This window comes from Rhincodon typus, unplaced genomic scaffold, assembly GCF_021869965.1.
Source record: "Rhincodon typus isolate 14 unplaced genomic scaffold, sRhiTyp1.1 hic_rhity00001432, whole genome shotgun sequence".
In the NCBI taxonomy this organism is placed as follows: Eukaryota; Metazoa; Chordata; class Chondrichthyes; order Orectolobiformes; family Rhincodontidae; genus Rhincodon; species Rhincodon typus.
In genome coordinates, this window is record NW_025967070.1 from 52 (window position 1) to 20113 (window position 20062).

Sequence of the window (20062 nt, forward strand, 5' to 3'; positions counted from 1 at the left end):
ACGTGGCTTCAAGGATGGTATTTTTCACCGACAGAATGGCACCACCATTCCATAAAAACATCCTGCCTATCACACACCTTAGCAGCAGTGTGAGTGAATTTCAGTATTGGCGCAATGGTAGATACACAGGCCATATGTCCAAATTGTTGATCAAATCAACAGCACGTTCTCTGGTTGCTTGTAATAGGCAGAGTACAGAACATACTCAACCAGCATGTAGTTACAAAACCATAAGCAAAATGCCTAGTCTTAAAATGTTATTTTGGGAAGCATTTACTTAACAATTGTGACTGTTAACTGCACCAATAACCAATTTAAGACAACCCAGTTGAGTTCATAACATGAAGGGTGATATATTTATGCACAAGGACCTGATTTCTGCAAAAAAGAAAAGGAACTTGTTGAAGCTTGGTACTTTTTTTCTTCTAAAATTAACCCACGAGCTTGGGGAGCCACAGTTGCTTTCTCTGGGCAAATCATAGTTGACTTGCTATTAAGCCAGCACCCTCTTTTCCCATCATATAAATTGTTGTAATCCTTTGAAATTTGGTAATCTTACACGTAACCTTATAAGTGCAAGATGAAAAGTTTTGACAAGGCTGCCCTTTTCTATAATATATAACATGAATATTTATTCTTTGTATTTGGAATAACAACACTTGAGAGTATGGTGGAAACAGATTCAATTAAGGTCTTCAAAAGGGAATTGGAGAATTGTTGGCACAGAAAAACATTGTAGGACTTCTGAAAAATGGCAAGAGTTTTGCAGAAATTTGACACTAAAATGTGGGTTAAATAGCCTCCCTTTATGCTGGAACCATTCAATGACTTCATAAGTGAACAGTAACTTCTGCTATTTGGAAGATAATGTAAGATAATAGCAATGTTAACCACTCAGCGATGATGTGTTTCACTCTGAAAAGTACCACAAAAGAAAACAAACAGATTTAACTTTTAAATGTTTTGACTTTAAATACATACCTCTCGCATTTTGAAAAAGGCCATTCCTGTTAATAGGGAGTCTGAACCTGCTTGATGTTGTGGCCCAATTCGCTCCAACTCTAACTGTTCAGCTACTTCTTGCAAGCCGCCCTGTGTAAACAGATTTTATTTAGATATATTTTATTCATATAACATACACTGTATTTAAAGGGAAATTGGGAAAATAAAATTTGAATAATTCCATGCAGAATAATTCCATTGCTACAGTAGCAATCAAATAATCTAGCCAAGCTGACAAGAGTAAAAGAAAACTCTTAAAATGGTACCACTACAGACTCAACTCATTCAAGCTATTAAAATAACACTATAAATTTTAGAAAATGATATGCAGAGAGCCATAGAAAATGTGTAGGGAATTAGGGGAAATGAACAAAAATTTATTTGCAAAACAAATTAAAACTAGGACAGTTTAAGAATATCAGCTACACATTGTTCTTTCTGACCAGTTTTATAATAAAAATGACATATACAGACATGGCAGTAAATGATGAACCTAAATGGCATCTTAGCTGCAATGGACCGTACCTATTCAGGGAAAATAAGTATACTCTCAAAAATATCCTTCCCAACAGGAAATCTGGAGTAAAATCCTTTCTAGAATGAGTAGCATTTGATACTAGCTTTAGTTAGAAAAAAATATATAATCTAATTAATTGCCCACATACACTCATTAGCCACGTCAGTTTTCCACATTAAAGATTACAGATGTGTATGCTCTTACTTGATGTTATATCCCTAATTCTAATCACTCAATATCTCAGGATTCTCTCTTTTAAACCACAAAACTCAATTACTGAACATGCTGCAATAATATTGCACATTTTTCAGTAAATTAAAAAAAAGATTAATACCTGTAGCCCTCTCTCATCAGACGGCATCAGTTATATATTTCATTGCTAGAGATTTCTGGTTTCATTTGTGGTTTCCAAATACACAACTTTTTACTTCAGCTGTAATTTGTCAAGTGTTCACATTAGCTCCATCATTAATTTCTGATGCTAAAGACTCACATGGCTGAAATATTTAGGCAAGTGTAAAAATAATGTATTTAACTTGAGGTTTTGGCATATCCACATCAAATGGACTGCAATGGTTCAAGAAGGTAGTTCACCACCACTTTCTCAAGAACAATTAGGAATAGGCAATAATGGCTAGTGCAAACAAGCAAGGTCCACATCCCAAGAAAGAGTGAAAATATTTTCTTTTATTCACTTGTCAGAATCACTGGCTGGCCAGCATTTTGTTGCCTGCCCTTTACTGCCCTTGAGGACATGGTGGCGAGCTGCCTCCTTGAACCGCCACAGTCCACATGCTGTGGGTTAACCCATAATGACATTAGGAAGGGAATTCCAGGATTTTGACCCAGCAACAGTGAAGGAACGGTGATATATTTCCAAGTCAGAACAGTGAGTGGCTTGGAGGGGAACTTGCAGGTGGTATAATTCTCATTTACTTGTTGCCCAAGATGCTGCCTGAGGATCTTTGGTGAATTTCTGCAGTGCATCTTGTAGGTACTGCAGACTGAGCATCAGGGGTTGTGGAGGGATGCTGTTCCAATCAAGCAGGCTTTGTCCTGGATGGTGTCAAGCTTCTTGACTGTTGTTGGAACTGCACCCATCCAGGCAAGTGGGGATTATTCCACCACATTTCTGACTTGTGCCTTGTAGATGGCGGACAGCCTTTGCGGAATCAGGAGGTGACTTAGTTGCTGCAGCATTTCTAGCCTCTGACCTGCTCTTGTAGTCACTGTTTTTGCGTGATGAGTCCAGTTGAGTTTCTGGTCAATTGGAACCCCGAGGGTGTTGTGGGTGGGGGATTCAGTGATGGTAACACCATTGAATGTCAAGGTGATTAGGTTATCTCTGACTGGAGATAGTCATGGCCTGGCACTTGTGTGATTGGAATGTTACTTGCCACTTGTCAGTCCAAGGCCAAGTATTGTCAGATCTTGCTGCATTTGGACACAGACTGCTTCAGCTTTGCAGGAGTTGCAAACGGTGCTGAACACTGTGCAATTGTTGGCAACCATCCCCACTTCTGACCTTATGATGGAGGGAAGGTGATCGATGAAACAGCTGATTGCTCCTAGTGACTTCATTTACTTTTCAAAATTACAAGAGTACACTCATTTAGTAACAAGGGTATTTTTGGTGTACTGAATATACTAATGAACCTAACATAGATTAAGATTAGGTATGTACATTGTTCAGTATAAATTTCTAAATCAATTTCTCAGTGGCCACACCCTTCAAACATTCAGTAGCCCACAAAATAATTCTTCATAAATAAAGTTCACTATTTGTGCTAGTAATGAAAACCTTTAAACATAAAAAAAATTCTCATAGTTCAGTTTTAGAAAAATTACAGCAATACCTTGAGATTTTTGCAGCTTTTCATGAGGTATTTCACATCATAAATTACAGGGAAGAACAATCGTAGGATCTCAAAGAAGTCTGGTTCTTCTTCAGGCAAGTTGGAATTAGTAAGTATTTTGATCAAGTAGCCAAAGTCATATCCACTGTAACGAAACAACCATACAGCGATCACTAAAATCTTACCTTCACGATTAAACATTTAATATCAATATCACAAATTGCAGATAGTAAATAAGATATAGGTTGGAAGCTGCAATTATCCATGCAAGTGATGACACGTAGCATATTACTTAGTGCTGATTTCAGAGCAGTGACAGTAGATCCCCCTGCTGTCCTCTTCCTCCCCAAGAGGCACCTGAGAAATGGTCATGGAATGGGTGTTGATGAATATTGTTTTGTTACATTAAAGTTTCTCGTCCTTTGAATGTGGTAACTATTTGTAGATCTCTGAACAACTGCTGTTGGTACTTTTTTTAAAATTTCTATTTCAGTAGCAAGGCTAGATTTTACCATCTCTAATTGGCACTGCGGAAGTGGTGGTTCTCTCCCTTCTTGAACTGCTGCAGTTTGGTTGGTGTAGTTAGAGAATAAGTCACAGGGCATAGCAGTAGAAGTAGGCCGTTCAGCCCATCGAGTCTTCTCCACTTTTCAACAAGATCACGGCTGATCTGATAATCTTCAACTCCACCTTCCTGCCTTTCCACATAACTCTTGATTCTCTTAGTAATCAAAAATCTGTCTATCTCAGCCTTGAATATACTTACTGATCCAGCCTCTACAGTCCTTTTCCACAGATTCACTAAAGGGCTGAGAAATTCCTCACATCTTTGCCTTCAATGTGTAACCCTTATTGAGATTATGCCCTCTGATTCTACACTCTCCCACAAGGGGAAACAATTCTCCACATTTACCCATAAAGGCCGCTGAGCATCTCGTGTTTCAATAAAGTCTCTCATTCTTCTAAACGCCAATGAGTACACGCCCAACCTGCTTGACGTCTCCTTATAAGAAAATCCTTCCATACTTGATATCAGCTGAATGAACCTTCTTTGAAATGGCTTCCAACGCCAGCATATCTTTCTATAGAAAGGGGGACCAAAACTGTTCACAGTTTTCTCGGTGGTGTCTGACTAGTGCCCTCAGATATGTCAACAGTATATTGGGTAGGGAGTTTCAAGATTTTGGCCTTTCCAATTTAAGATTCTGAGACACTCTGAAGGGAACAAGCAAGCTTGTGGTGCTCGCTTGTGCCCGTGACCCATGTTTTAAAAGGTGGTAAGTCATCAGTGTGGAAATTATGACTTTGGAAGTTGCTGGTGAAAAGCGTTGATGACTTGCTGCAGTGCATCTTGTAGATGGTCCAGACGACCAGCACCGTGCTCCATTGAAGGAGGGAGTGAATGTTTGAAGATGCACAACGAATCAAGTACTGCTTTGTTCTGGATGGTGTTCAGCTGCTTGAGTATTGTTTGAGCCAGACATCCAGACAGATGAATACTATTCCATCACACTACTGACTTGTGAATAGAGTAAAAGTCTGACCAGTCAGAATTTGAATCACTCCTGCAGAATGCCAACCTTCGACTGCCACTTGTAGATATAATATATACATTGATGACCGCGGATGTTAATATGGGGAGCTCTACACAATCATCGATACTACACCACACTGGACAAGGCCATTATGAGGTCTGCAGAACAGAAGCCTTGGCAGAACCCAGGCTACGTTTGGTGAGCAATTATTGGCAAGTAATTTCCAGTTGCTAATGAAAGTGTCACTGATAGTGTTGTCAATTAAGAGTTGTGTGTCGATTAAACGAATAGCAAAAGCACAGCAGTATTAATGGGAGATTTTAACATTAATATAGAGTTGGAGAGGCAGACAAGCACCTGTCACAAAAAGGTAGAAAAGTTCTGGAGTGCATCCGGGGTAGTTTCCTATGGCAATACATTCTGGGTAAAATAAGGGGACAAGCAACATTGAATTTAGTAATGATAAATCTGCCAGATTTAAGTAATGACCTAATTGTACGTGAAGAATTATCAAATAGTGATCATAACATGATTGAGTTCAATGCAGCTTTGCAAGTGAAAAGTTACCAGAATTTTACATTTAGGCATGGCCAACTTTTAAGGAGATGAGACAGATTCTGCCCACAGTAAACAGGGAAAATTTGCTCCTGAGCAGATGACTAAAGAACAGTGCAGAACGTTTAAGGAAACATTTGACACAACATAGAACCAGTTTTTAAATCACCATTTCACAGAAAAAACAGCCATGGACAACTACAGAGCTAAGATACAGCATAAGACTAAAAGAAAGAGCTTACAAAAATGAAAAAGAAACGGATCCGCAGAATGGGAAAGATACAAAGATGAGCAAAGGGCCACTAAGCAGCTTATAAGAGCTACTAAAAGGGACTTTGAAAGGAAAGTTGAAAGGGACATCAAAATCAATAAGAAAAATTTTGTAGTTACGTAAACGGAAAACCAACTAGTCAGGAGCAATGCTGGTCCTCTAAAGACTAAAAGTGGGGAGATTGTTAATGACTATAGGGAGATGCCAGACCTGTTGAATAGTTACTTTCCCTCTGTATTTACAGTATAAAGAAGGATAGCTGGCTGGAAGTGCCAAGGAAATTAATAGTGGATCAGGGACAGCGACTGAACAAAATGTAAGTAAAACATCGATAATGGGAAAATTACTGGAACTAAAAAGTGACAAATCCCCAGGACCTAACAGTTTCCATCCAAGGGCATTAAAGAAAGAAGGGGAGCACCTTATAGTTGTGCTAACTATAATCAGAGTTTCTGAGGTAGAGGTGTCATTCCTCTGAATTGGAACATTACAAATCACCCCGCTTTAGAAGGGTGAAAAAGGAAAACCAGGGAATTACAGACCAGGTAGCCTAACCTCTGTGTTGGGGAAAATCCTCTGAGTCTATAATAAAGGGTAGGTAAACTAAACACCTAAAAAATTTTCACTTAATCAGAGAGACGACTATGTAATCATGGCAGGTAAGTTGTACCTGACAAATCTCATTGAATTTTTTGATAAGGTGACTAAGGTAATGGGCAGGGAATATCTATAGTTGTTGTTTATAGTCTTCCAGAAGGCATCTGATAAAATTCCACTTAAGAGACTACTAAGGTGGGGGCCTACAGAACTGAAGAAAAATTACTGACATAGTTGGGAAATTGGTTGAGCAGCAGGCAACAGAAAGTAGGGATGATAGGTAAGTACCTCAAATTGGCAGGATATGGCCAGTGTCCCCCTACAAGGATGTGTGTTAGGTCCTCAGTTATTCATATTTTTTATTAATGATTTAGATAATAGCATAGGAAGTGATATATTCAAATTTAGGTGACATTGTGACAGTGTAGATGATAGCATAAAATTACAAAGGGATATTAACAGACTGGGTGAAAGGACAAAACTGCGGCAGATAGAGTCCAATGTAACTAAGTGTGCGGTTATCCATTCTGGACTGCCACCTCCTTAATATAAAAATGCCCTAGAATATCAACATACCCCTCCTTAATCTTATGACCTATGTCCTTCTCCTTGGTGAATACCATCGTGAAGTATTCATTAAGGACCTCACCTACTACTTCCGGCTACATGCATAAATTCACTCCTTTGTCCTTCAGTGAACCTATCTTTTCACTAGCTACCCTCTTGTTCCTAATATACATATAAAATGCCTTGGGATTCTCCTTAATCCTACTTGCCAGGACATAGCATGGCCGAATTTAGTCCTCCTAATTTTTTTTTTTTTTTTTTTAAGTTCATTCTAGCTTCCTTTATATTCCTCAAGGGCCTTGTCTGATTTCAGTTTCCTAAACCATACATATGCTTCCTTTCTCTTTTTGACTAAACTTTCAACATTTCTTGTCATCCAAGGTTCCTGAATATTACCATGCTCACCATTCATGCTCATAGGAATATACTGGTCCTGAACTCTGATCAACTGGGCTTTAAAGAGTCCCACATGTCAGATGCTCATTTACCCTCAAACAGCCAACGCTAATGAGTTCCTGCCTAATACTGTTGTAATTTGCCAGGCTTAAGGGGCTAAATGATCTACTCCTGTTCCTGTGTTCCTCGATTGATGGATTTTCCTATTTTATCTGGACATATCATACCTGGGCAATTTTCCACTTTATTAGGTAGATGCCAGAACTGATGCTGTCCTGGTGCAACTTGTCCAGAGATATGACTAGTTATGGAGCTAAAGACCTCAGCCTGGTAGGTTATTGGGGCCTGTGGCTTTTCCTCGATATAAGAACATATGGAATAAGTGGAGTAGAGTATACGGTCATCCTAAATACTTCTCCGCTATTCAATATACTCATGGTTTATCTGCTTCACTTGGCCCCACTCCCCATATCCCTCAACTCCTGAACAGTCCAAATACCAGAGATAGCAAATTGAATTAAGATTTGTATCTGTGTTGGTGGGGTCTTCAAGAGGCAGAGATAGATCATTTTCACAGAACGATTCCAGAAGATGGCTGCAAATATTTCAAACTTCTCTTGTTACACTTATGTTGGGCCCTGTCATCGAAAAGTCAAGAAACATGTCATCTTCCCACTCATGAATGATTGTAGTAAGCATGCAGCAGTCTGGTCTGATCTTTTGATTGGCTAAATACTTGGCTTTTCTCTGTCTATTTTATACTGTTTCAGCTGGTTAGCATATGTGTAACCCTGCAGTCTAGTTTCACAAATTTAAAGTCTCATTTTGAGATGGGTCCAGTGCTGCTCCCATCACTTTTCCACACACTTCACTGAATGAAGGATCGTTCCCCCAATTTGATGGCAACAATAAAAGTAAGGACTACACCAGGTCGGAGGTCATAGTTGGTGGATGAATACAGTTTTGCTGGTGAACCAGAGTGCCTCATGAATATCCAGTTATGAGCCATGAATTCTGTTCTGATCCTGTCCTATTTAGCATGGTGGTAGTGACACACAATATAGGACTAGGTCCCTACAAGGATAGTGTCATGGACACTCCCAGCAATACTGCCAAGGAAAATGCATCTGTAATATGTAGATTGGTGAAAATGAAGTCAGGTGAACATTTCGCTATTGTTGGTTGTTAAACTAGGAGTTGCAGGCCCAGTCAGGTAGCTATGTTCTTTGGGACTTAGCAGAAGTACTAGTGAGTCACTCTTATTGATTAACATTAAAGTTGTCAATCCAGTGTATATTCTACACCACGGCAGCCTTTTGTTTTTTTCCTCCCAAGTGGTACTTAACATGAAGGAACATTGATTCATCAGCTAAGGGAGGGTAGTATGCAATAATCGGCAGGACATGGACTAACCCCAGTTTGATTTGACTTCACAAAACCTATCTGGATCTGCAGTCAATGTGGAGGACCCCCAGGGCCACACCCTTCTGACTGCATAACATTGCGTCACCACCTTTGATGAACACATTGGTAGGACAGCTAAAAATTACAACAGTCGATAAGAAAGACTAAAGATAAGCACAGGAGCAGAATTTTGCCAAGTATGATTATGTCAAGCATTTTCTTGACTGTTCTATAGGACATCTCTCTCAACTTTATCAGAAATGTTAGTGGGAAGGACACTGCGCAATGAGGTGAGCTGTTTGTGCATTTGTTGTACCCAGAGCCTCAGTTGACATGATCTGCCTAGTTTTATTCTTATTGATTTTCATTGTACAAGACAATGCTTGACCATTTAGCAGAGGCCTTAACCACACTGCGATGAACTTAGAATCATGTACAAACCAAACTGGGTAAGGATAGTGGCCTTTCCTCCATAATGGACTCCATATGGGCGGCATGGTGGCTCAGGAGTTAGCACTGCTGCCTCACAGCACCACAGACCCAGGTTCAATTCCAGCCTTGGGTGACTGTCTGTGTGAAGTTTGCACAGTCTGCCCATGTCTGTGTGGGTTTCCTCTGGGTGCTCCCGTTTCCTCCCACAGTCCAAAGATGCGCAGGTTAGGTGGATTGGCTATGCTAAATTGCCCATAGTGTCTAGGGTGGGATATGCAGGGATAGGGTAGGGGGTAGGTCCAGGTGTGAAGCTTTTTGGAGGGTCAGTGTGGACTCGATGGGCCGAATGGCCTGCTTCCACAATGTAGGGATTCTATGATTCTACGAAAATACAGTTGTGAACTAAATGGGACTGTAAATCAATTGGATTCTAATGTTGCCCATAAAAGTGCTAGCTTCTAATTCCAGATTTCTCCCTTTTAAGGTCATGGTGAGACTTGAATCATATCTTCAGATCATTAGTCCAGACTCCTAGATTAACAGTCTAGTACAGTAATAACAACATAACCAAACCCTCCTGCACTATATTATGAACTGCGCCACTGCTCTTAACCATGGTCACTCTCAGAAATTAAGAGCGAACTAAATTGTATTTTTTGTAGTTGAAACCTATTAAAATAACAATCACATAAATGTCACATTACTTGTACCTCTGGGCCAGATGACCTAGGATCACGACAAGGTTGAATAAAAATATCTGGATGTCACATTACTACAATTCGCAACAATTATCACAGATGCATACAGTTGCCTTATCTGCAAGTATTACAGGTCTATAGAATGATATCAGTGCTTCCATTCCCCTGGAAAAAAGGTGGAGCCTTTAGGTAGCCAGCACCTAAGAATGGAATGTTAATTACTAAATAGGGCAACTTGCTCTGTCCTGAACAATTTTGATGACTGGAATCCCAGAGAAGACTAACTGCTGGATTATGGAAGATTGAAGGATAATTTGATTAACTTCTTTCAACATCCTACAAAACTCAATGAAATAGATAAAGAAACACTCTTTCAGTTCCAAGATGAGACTATGACAAAGGTACACAACCTTTAACTCAGACTATTCCAGTGAGACATTAGGAAACATTTGTTCACAGGTGATGGAAATGCAGAGTTCCTCCCTCAAAGGAGAGCTCAGTTCACAACTTTAAAGCTGAAATTTATTGATTTTTGCTAGACAGAGGTATAAAAGGAATTAAAGGAATGTGGGCATTGGGTACAGATCAGCCATGACCTCACTAACTGGAAATACAAGGTCAGGGGGCTGAATGGCCTACCTCTGTGCGTACCTTCTTTAATATTTCCAAATTAACGGTTGAGATGACCATGTTTTTGACCTACAGTAAAAGCACAAGTAGTTAGGCTTAGCAGTCATCCCAGAAATAAAAATGACCCTGTAGGCTGGTTCGTAAACCTGGAGGTCAGTCACCTGATGGCCTATTATCGGCACTTTATTTGCATATATTCAAGATAAAGATTACAAAACTGAGCACAACAATCTGACTAACTTGAACAGTACATTATATTTACAAGTGCTGGGTGTCCATTACAAACTGCCCATTCAAGGTTATCCATACTATCTTTTGCAATAACATGAGATCTGTAAATTCTAATCTTAGGAATGTTTCTTGGGGGTACAGAGTTCTTTATTATGCTGCAAAAAGTAATCTAACTCCAAGAGTGATTCTTCCTCACATTTCTAATTTTCTCCAACATTACAATACTTTTAGACATCTGCTTTTCTCTAATTGAGACCTCTTGATTTCAATCACTCCATTATTAGTGACGATACCCTTAGCTGCCTAAGCCCAATCACCTAGAATTCACTCCCAAAACATCTCCTCTTAACCTCTCTCACCTTGTTCATGACCATCTTTTATCTCTTTAACCAAGCCAATGGTCATGCAACCTACTATCTCCTTTCATTTTGCTTATTTGAGTATTTTGTTTGATAGCATTCGTGATCTTGGGATGTTATGTTGTATTGACGATACTCTAGATGCATCAACTTATTTTCGCAATCATTTTCCATCATCCCCAGTTTAAATGCTTGCCAATTAACAGATTTTGACAACAACACTAAGCAAAATCACAAGCAATATTGCAAGCTGCTATCATGCAAATAAAGCTAAGAGAAAACACATATACAGGTCCTAGAAATTGTCACAGCATGGCTAGATGAAATTGACAGCTCGCCAAATAATTCTATTTCAACTAGAGTTAAGAAGATTAAGAAATTATCTCATTGAAGGAAGAAAACATCAAGTTATTGTTTGCCATGGCTGGGGAGTTTAGAACATAGGGAGAGAGTCTCAGAACAAGGGCCGATCATTTAGGACAGGATTGCGAATAAAGTTTTCCCTGAAAGGCTGTCAATGCTCCATGTGTATTTAAGGCTGAGACAGACAGACTTGTGGTATATCAGAAAATCAAGGAGCACATGGAAAAATTGAGGTAAGGCAGTAATTCAACTATGACTGTTTTCAATGGCAGAGTAGGCATGAGCTGGCTCCATGTTTTATATTCTAATAATGCCTTTTAGACACCAATGTGTGTTTCACACGCTCTCCATTCAGTTCCTATGCATTTATTGTTAACATTTGCCAAATGGTCCACTTATAGAACTTCAGAATTGACTATGTTGATACATTATTCTCCCACATCACAATGCTACAAAAGTTTTAGTCTTTTAAGAATACCAACTGTATCAAAGTTATTGCTGTGATAATATGCAAATTCAGTAATTAAAATGAATTCAGTCTCCATTTAATTGTCGAAACTTAGCAGTTCTTGACATGTGAGTGTATTCAAGTGAATTGTGTGTGTCATTGTTCAAAATAAGTTGGATGATACACGTTGTTTTATAAAGACAGAAGCTTTACATCATATGATGCCAAGTTTGACATTGCTAAGATGAAGCTGAGGTCCTTTAAGACCATAGGATTAATTAATTGGCTCATAACATAACTGTTTGATGAATTTTGCAGCCAAGATAAAGCTTAATTGTGTTTCAGCCTGCAAGTCATGACATAGATTTAAATGTCTGGCAAAAACAAAAACACAAGATTACTTCAACAATCCACAGTCTACAGACATGCTGACACATGTTAACAAGGTACCCTCTGTTCATGTCGTTCACTGAAAATTTCAGGCTTTAAGTTCTAAAATTATCAGAAAATATTTGGAGATGGTTCTGTTAGGAAAGGACTGAACAAAGGCATAGCATAAATCTGCTATTGGCTTGGAGTGTTTCAAAACTGTTCTGGTGAGCGTTATCAAAAATTTATAGGGAAGTATCATTCTCAAAGTCTACTCTCTTCAAATCACTAATTAACAGTTGTGCAATTACACAGCAATTCTAACATGGTCATTACTGGTCTTATGACCTGGGACTGACACTTATATCACTGGTGTTTTTTCATATGAAGTAATCACCTGATTAATGGGATAAGTTCATTGGGAACGTGCCAATGTGTGTTGACCTCAGATTTGAGAGAACTGTAGTACTGATCTGTAGCTGCAAGAACACTAGTTAATCCTGCAAAAGAAAACATCTGCATAAAACATTTCTTTTTAAATTAAAGCCTCTGTAGGACATGACGACCAGCATAGTGATTACAGGGTATAAAATCAAACCCAGACTTATAGTTAACAGTTTCACCTGGTCAAACAGCAACTAAATATATTTGGAAATAAACAAATGGGCATAAGCGCAAGGCAATACACGAATGTAAAGGGGTAAGGGATTCTTAGTTTGTTGACTTGAGTTATCAATGATGTTTAGGTTCTTAGTAGTTTCTCCCTAGACTTTTAATGTGATACAATTCGACCAGTTTGTCATGAAGACAGCTGATGGTCACAAAGAAGGAATTGGCAAGAACACTTTAAAAAGTACTAACTCTTTAAATGCTTCCAAAAATATGGATATCAAGAGTTTGACTAAACTAAGTATTAAGCTAAGAACTGTAAAGCGTTTAAGTCCCTAACCATCAGATGTGGTTGTAGGCACTATATGATTAAGTTGATGTTCAAAGAATGAGTGTTAAGACCATATCGATCATGAAGGATGAGTAGAACACCTAATCATACATTCTCTAATATTATAACCAGATATAAAAAAGCATGTAGAGTAAAATGTCATTACTGTTAAGAAAGTGAGAGCAAGGAGACATATTACCAGGAAATGCACTAATTATCTGAGGAAGTTAACTTGTCATGTAATGCTGAATGCCTCCAACCTTGAACCTAAAATTTGAAGGGATTTTCCAATTCACAAAAGGTCCATTATAAGAACAAAAATTCTGTAACAAGGCCTAATGGTACATTTAATAAATTGTTAGATACTGGTCTTAAACCTTTGGCCACAGAATATATTGCACATTACATTGGCCAAAGTTCTTTAGATAAAGAAAAACACAATTTGATTTACCAACATCAGTGGTCTACATGTTTGTGGACTTCCAGTCCACAAACCCTATTCTCCATCTACAATTTTTGAGACCATTTCAGAATCATAGAAAGCAAAAGGAGACCATTTGATCATCTGTGTTACGTCTTGGAAAGTAAAGTCATCATCTTGGAATTACTCCTCAGTTAGCCATGTGTTTTCTCCATGAAACTGCACATGCATCCTGGCTATGTTCAATTTATTTTTAAAAGTTATCACTCGATCGGTTTCTATTATGCATATTATAACAATTTGGTTAAATTGCTCATCACATTTCTCTGGTTCTTTTGGTGACTACTTTAAATTTATGCACAATGATAACCAACTTTTCTATTAGTGGGAAATGCAAGTGCAGTGCTAGAGTTGAGAAAGAGACAGAGGCTGGGGTTGATAGGAGCAGGGACAAAGGCAGGCATCAGGAATGGAAGTGGGGGAGGGGAGGGCAGCACTAGGAGCCGATCTCCTGACCGTCCAGTGGGAAGCAAGGGGACTTGAAATGAAACGTGTCCATTTTTATATTAAAAAAAAATTTAAAATTTGATGAACTTTTCTGAACACTTCATGGAGCACCACCTCCAAGATCATCTGCAGGTGCAATTTATATGAATCACAGCAATACTAAATTCCTGCTCAAATCACAGCAATGCAACTTCTCCATATAATTCAATTCTAGACATTACCAAAGGCTTTTATCCCTGGTAACTTCTCTTTGTACCCTCTCCAAGGAATTGCCAACCTTCCTAAATGTGATGCCCAAAATTGTCCACAAACTCCAGCTGAAGCTTAACTAGTTATTTTCATACCTAACATAACTTCCTTGCTTTTGTATTCTATGCAGCTATTAGTAAAACCCAGTATCTTTATTTTTATAAGTAGCCTCACCAACTTGTCTTGTCATCTTCAAAAATTTATAAATGTGGATTCCCATGTATCCTGCACCATATTTTGTAAATGATGGATTCTGATTATGTGATCTCATAAACAAAGTACAAAGAGATAAATTATCCATTGCCATTTATTAGAAAAAGACTGATGAAAAGCCCATTTGGTTCTATTAAGTTTCCCCCTCTTGTGCCGTAAATCTCTAAGCTGAAGTCGTATTTTTAACATTCCGAATGTTTTGAAGTAGAAATCTTCATTAGTGAATAATATATACATGTTGCTTACCTATGGAATGAGAGCCACTTGACACCTTCGCATAATACTACACCGGATGTCATAAGAACTTCTGCAAAGTACATTGTATCAATTCCTTCCTCCTCATGTTTTTTAAACTGGATGCCGGAAGTTGTAAGGAGTTCTATTGAGTCTTGAGCATACATGTCTTCTCTAAAATCAACAGGAAAGGTTTGTAAAGAAAAAGAAAATGTAAACAAATGTACTTGTGACAACACAACCTACAACACAATATACAAAATTGTAAATCTATTTGTTATTCATGATATAGAGTCACACAGCACAGAAACAAACCCATTAGTCTAACTTGTCCACGCCAAGATATCCCAATATGACCTAGTCCCACTTGCCAGTATTTGGCCCATATCTCTCTAAACCCTACCTATTCATATGCCCATCCAGTTGTCTTTTAAATGTTGTAATTGTACCCATCTCCACCACTTACTTTAGCAGCTCATTCCATACATGTAGCAACTTCTGCGTGAAAATGTTACCCATCAGATCTTTTTAAAGTCTTTCCCCTCTCAGCTTAAACCTATGCCCTCTAGTTATGGACGCCCCCACCGTAGGAAGATGATCTTGGCCAATCACCCAATCCATTCTCCTCATGATTTTGTAAACCTCTATAAGGTCACCCTCAGTCTCTGACACACCATGGAAGAAAGCCCCAGCCTATTCAGTCTCTCCCTTTAATCAAATTCTCCGGTCCCATCAAAATCCTCGTAAACCTTTTCTGCGCCCTCTCAAGTTTAATCTTTCCCCGAGAAGGGCGACCAGAATTGTACATAGTATTCAAAAGTGGCTTCACCAATTTCCTGTACACCCGCAACATACATCCCAACTCCTATACTCCATGTTCTGACCAACGAAGGCAACCATGCCAAATGGCTTCTTCACCACCCTATCTACCTACAACTCCACTTTTAAGGAACTACACACCTGCATCCCTAGGTCTCTTCGTTCGGCAAACTCCACAGGGCCCTACCATTAATGAATAGGTTCTGCCCTGGTTTGCCTTACCAAAACGCACACCTGACATTTATGTCAATCAAACTCCATCTGCAACTCCTCGGCCCATTGGCCCATCTGATCAAGGTCCTGTTGTGCTCTGAGATAGTCGAAGTTTGGCTGTGAAATACATTTTTTATGGTCAAAGTGAAACATTCCCAAGATTTTTAAATTAAGATATCGGATTTGCTTTTGCTCAGTCACAATTTTAATCTATTCATTTATGTTCCATCAGTTGATGGGAATTCATGAAGATAACACTTAAGCAAAAAAAGTTTCCTTATTTGAATTCTATCCAAAGTGGGCTAAAGCATATTGTCTATGAACAATTCATATAGTGAAAGAAACAGGATATTCTGATGCATCTTTCCATTACTGTCTTCCTTGATAATGCATGATCAACATTCAAAAAAAAGTTCCAGCAGAGCTTTTAACAGAAAGTAACTGGTAAGTCTACAGATCTTAACTCAAAGTATTTTAAAACTTCACACATTTAATGTTACACCAGTTGATCTCAAATGGTAATTATGCATTTGTACATCGTACTCTAATAGCAAAGAAAAACTAATAATTCATTAATATTAAAATGTTTTGTTTGAGTGATTGTATGACAGCATAAGTGTTATGCTTGCAAGGGTCCTTCCATGTTGCTAACCAGTCCAGGTGATGTAGAATGATCAGCACCTTATAGAACCACCCTCGAGGTCTTCTCTCAATAAACTGAGAGCCCTGTGATCGCATCCAAGTCACTGCCTGTTCTTGACCAGAGGATCAGCTGTGCCAACTTTCAAATCAAAACTCAGCCCAAATGAGAGTTCTTCTGCTTACTAGCCCTTCTTCCAGATGATCAAGGAAATTGAAATAAATCTGAACACATGAATTTATATTCCTACACAGAATCATCTTGAACTAGAAAATTTTAGAGAATGTTCTGCCATAGACCAGGATGTGTACTGCTAATCAGAGAGTAATAAACCATCAACACAATGTCTTCAACAGTTGGACAAACCAGACTAAGCAGCAAACAAACAACAGATACTCAGGTGCACTTACGTAAGATTAAATTTGAAGTTGAATTGCCACGTGGAAGTGCCTGGAGGGTACTCGCCCTGTTCATTTACAAATGTCAGGCCCAGCTGTATGATCTTCAGCAAATCTACATTACAGCGCAATAGTTGGTACTGATAGTCTGCATTACTTCGGAATTCTCCAATTGGTCGCGCTACAACACCTGGAAATTCTGTGTCCTGGTAAAGTTTTGAAAAATCAAAAATTTTTAAAAATGCTTTTGAACAGAAAAATAATTAGTCAGAACTTTGAAAATAATTGATTTCACCCCTCCGTAAGCAAAGCACTATATTTAGAAAGAGCTGACCAGAAATTACCATGATTAAAATAATCACTGCATGTTATTTGTCTAGCAAGGGAATGACAACACAAGCTTTATTCTCCCATGGAAACGCAAATGGAGATTTAAGAAAAAACAGGAAGTGCTATAGAAACAGAGTTACGGCATCACCTTTCTATAGTTCCTGCCATACAAGAATTTTTCAAGCACTTTGTTTTTATTTCCAATATCTAGCATCTGCAGTATTTTGTTTTAAATGGAGGCTCACCTGGTTGTACCAAATGATCATCAGTATCCCTAACTAATTTAAGGAATCTCTAACCAAGCAAGAGGCACTATACAAAGGTTTGCAATATTTTAAGGTTCTTGAGTAGATTTCTAGCTCAGGTTGTGGATGCTGTGGTTGGTTCACTCGTGGAGCTGGCTCATTAGGTTGCAGATGTTTCATTACCCTGCTGGGTAACATCATCAGTGCAGCCTCCAATGAAGCATTTGTTGTACTTTCCTGCTTGCTATTTAAACTCTGGGGTCCACTGGAGTTGATCACTTCATTTACAGTTTTTCTTTGAAGTGGTGTATATATAGGGTCTAATTCTACTTATTTATTGATGGCCCTCTTGGTGGAGAACCAGGCCTCTAGAAATTCCCGTGCATGTCTGTTTGGCTTGTCCTAAGACCCCGACGTTGTCCCAATCAAACGGGTGGTTCTCCTTGTCTGTATATATGGAGACAAGTGAGTATTGGTCATGTCTTTTTGTTGCTAGTTGGTGCTCATGTATTCTCGTTTTCTTCCTGTCTGTCCAATGTAATGTTTGTCGCAGTCTTTGGATGGAATCTTGTATATTACGTTGGGTCTGTCCATAGCGGATAAGGGGTCTTCAGTTCTTGTTAGCAGTCGGCATAGGGTTGATGTAGGTTTGTGTACCACTCTGATCCCCAGTGGCTGTAGGAGTCTTGTGGTCAGTTCAGATACGTTCTTGATGTACGGTAATGTGTCAAGTGTGTCGGGGCGTACTGCATATGTGAATATGTGAACACCAACTAGCAACAAAAAGACATGACCAATACTCACTTGTTTCCATACATACAGACAAGGAGAACCATCAGTTCAATTGGGACAATGTCAAGATCCTTGCACAAGCCAAACATGGACAAGCATGGGAATTTCTAGAAGCCTGGATGTCCACCATGAAGGCCATCAATAAACACATTCAATTAGACCCTATATACACACCAATGCATACAAAAACTGTAAATGAAGTAATCAACTCCGATGGACCCCAAAGTTTAAATAGCAAACACGAAAATACAATAACGCTTCATCTGAGGCTGCACTGGTGATGTTACCCAGCAGGGTAATGAAACGTCTGCAAACTAATGAACCAGCTTGGGAAGCAAACCAACCACAGCATATTTTATTAAAATAGGAAATCTATAACAAGTCTGCCATTGCCAAAGTTCAAAAAAACAACTTTAAAAATCATCCTTAATGAACAAATTAAACTTGTCATTAAATTCTTGGTTGGTTCAAGCCTTGGCAGCTAGCATGCATGGTTTTGAATCAGACTTATACTACAGTCCTTCTGTGGAATTCACAACTATTGATAGCACGCAATAAGTTATTCTGAAATACCCAAACAACTCTTCCACACCTTTGATGTATATAGGAAACTTAAAAATTTCACAATTTTGGAATGACACTGAAAGCCTGTGTTAACACTGCTATGTTAAACTGATTATGTAATCAAAGGGACTCTTTCAGAGTTAGGTTTAAATGCATTGCTGCATCTGGGACATGCTGCGAAAGCCTGGAAGTTCCTGATGCAGACATTTCCTGCTGCACTGAAGAGCTCAGCTGTGCTTCAATGCCAATGCTCATCAAGTGGAGGAAGATAAAACCTTTGTTGAAACAAAACCTACAGACTGGTTAGTAATAGTTGAATGCTGACCTTGAAGATGTATTTCTAGTAATAAGCTTAGTTTTGTTAGCTCCCAAAACAGAAATAATCTATTCCAACATTATGTGTGTTAAAAATGAAGGAAGTTAGTCAATAAGGTTGCACAATTTTCCTGTTTTTAGTCACACGGAACTATTGCATGACTGGAATCTTCTTGATCCACATTACTCTGGTCAATCCATTCCTGCAATTATTGTTTGAAGACTGTATAAGAAATGCTTTTCAAATGTAACTTTTAATGAAGTGAAGTTATCCTATGTTATAATGTTTCATGTTCCTTTAAGAGAAATGTGCTCCTTGTCCTTCGATGTCTCAGGTTTGAAAAATGCTTTTGAAGGAACTTCAGAGAGTTTAAAAAAAAATTGTTCATGGGATATGGGTGTTGCTGGCTAATCAAGCATTTATTATCCGAAAAGCACTCGAGTTAACCAGATGGGTTTTTACGACAATCAACAATGGTTGCCAGATCAGCTTTTTATCCCCAATTTTTAATTAATTCAAATTTGACCAGTTGCCATGGTAGGAATCAAACCGATGTCCCTACATCACTAGTCTTGGATTTTGGATTACTAGTCCGGTGACATTATCACTTCTCCATCACATCAGACTGCAGTGCATCTTGAACTTGTAGATGGTACAGTTTTGTTAAAATGGTACAGAGTGAATGTTAAGGTGGATGGTATGTCAATCAAGCACAGTGCTTTGTCTGGATGCTGCTGAGCTTCTTGAGGTGTTGCTGGAGCTGCACTCTTCCAGGCAAGTAGAGGGCATTCCAATACTCAAGGACTCACTCCTTGCAGGCGTTAGGGAGTAAGGAGGGGAGTTTCTTGCTGCAGAATTCCCAATGTCTAAACTGTTCTTGCAACTGCAGTGTATGTGCATGGCTGGTCCAGCTACATTTCTGGTCAATTGCATCCTCTAGGAAGCTAAGAC

At 38.8% G+C, this 20062-nt stretch overlaps 1 protein-coding gene across 1 annotated transcript; it reads right to left on the minus strand.

Annotated features, from left to right (window-relative positions):
- Nucleotides 1-954: 954 nt before the first annotated feature.
- On the minus strand, nt 955-17070 carry LOC109921762 (CCR4-NOT transcription complex subunit 7; the record flags this gene model as incomplete). The annotated part of the gene is made up of 4 exons (XM_048592549.1): nt 955-1092; nt 3376-3520; nt 14807-14968; nt 16877-17070. Coding segments are annotated over 4 exons (624 nt in total), but the record flags the coding sequence as incomplete, so codon positions are not given.
- Nucleotides 17071-20062: the final 2992 nt, after the last annotated feature.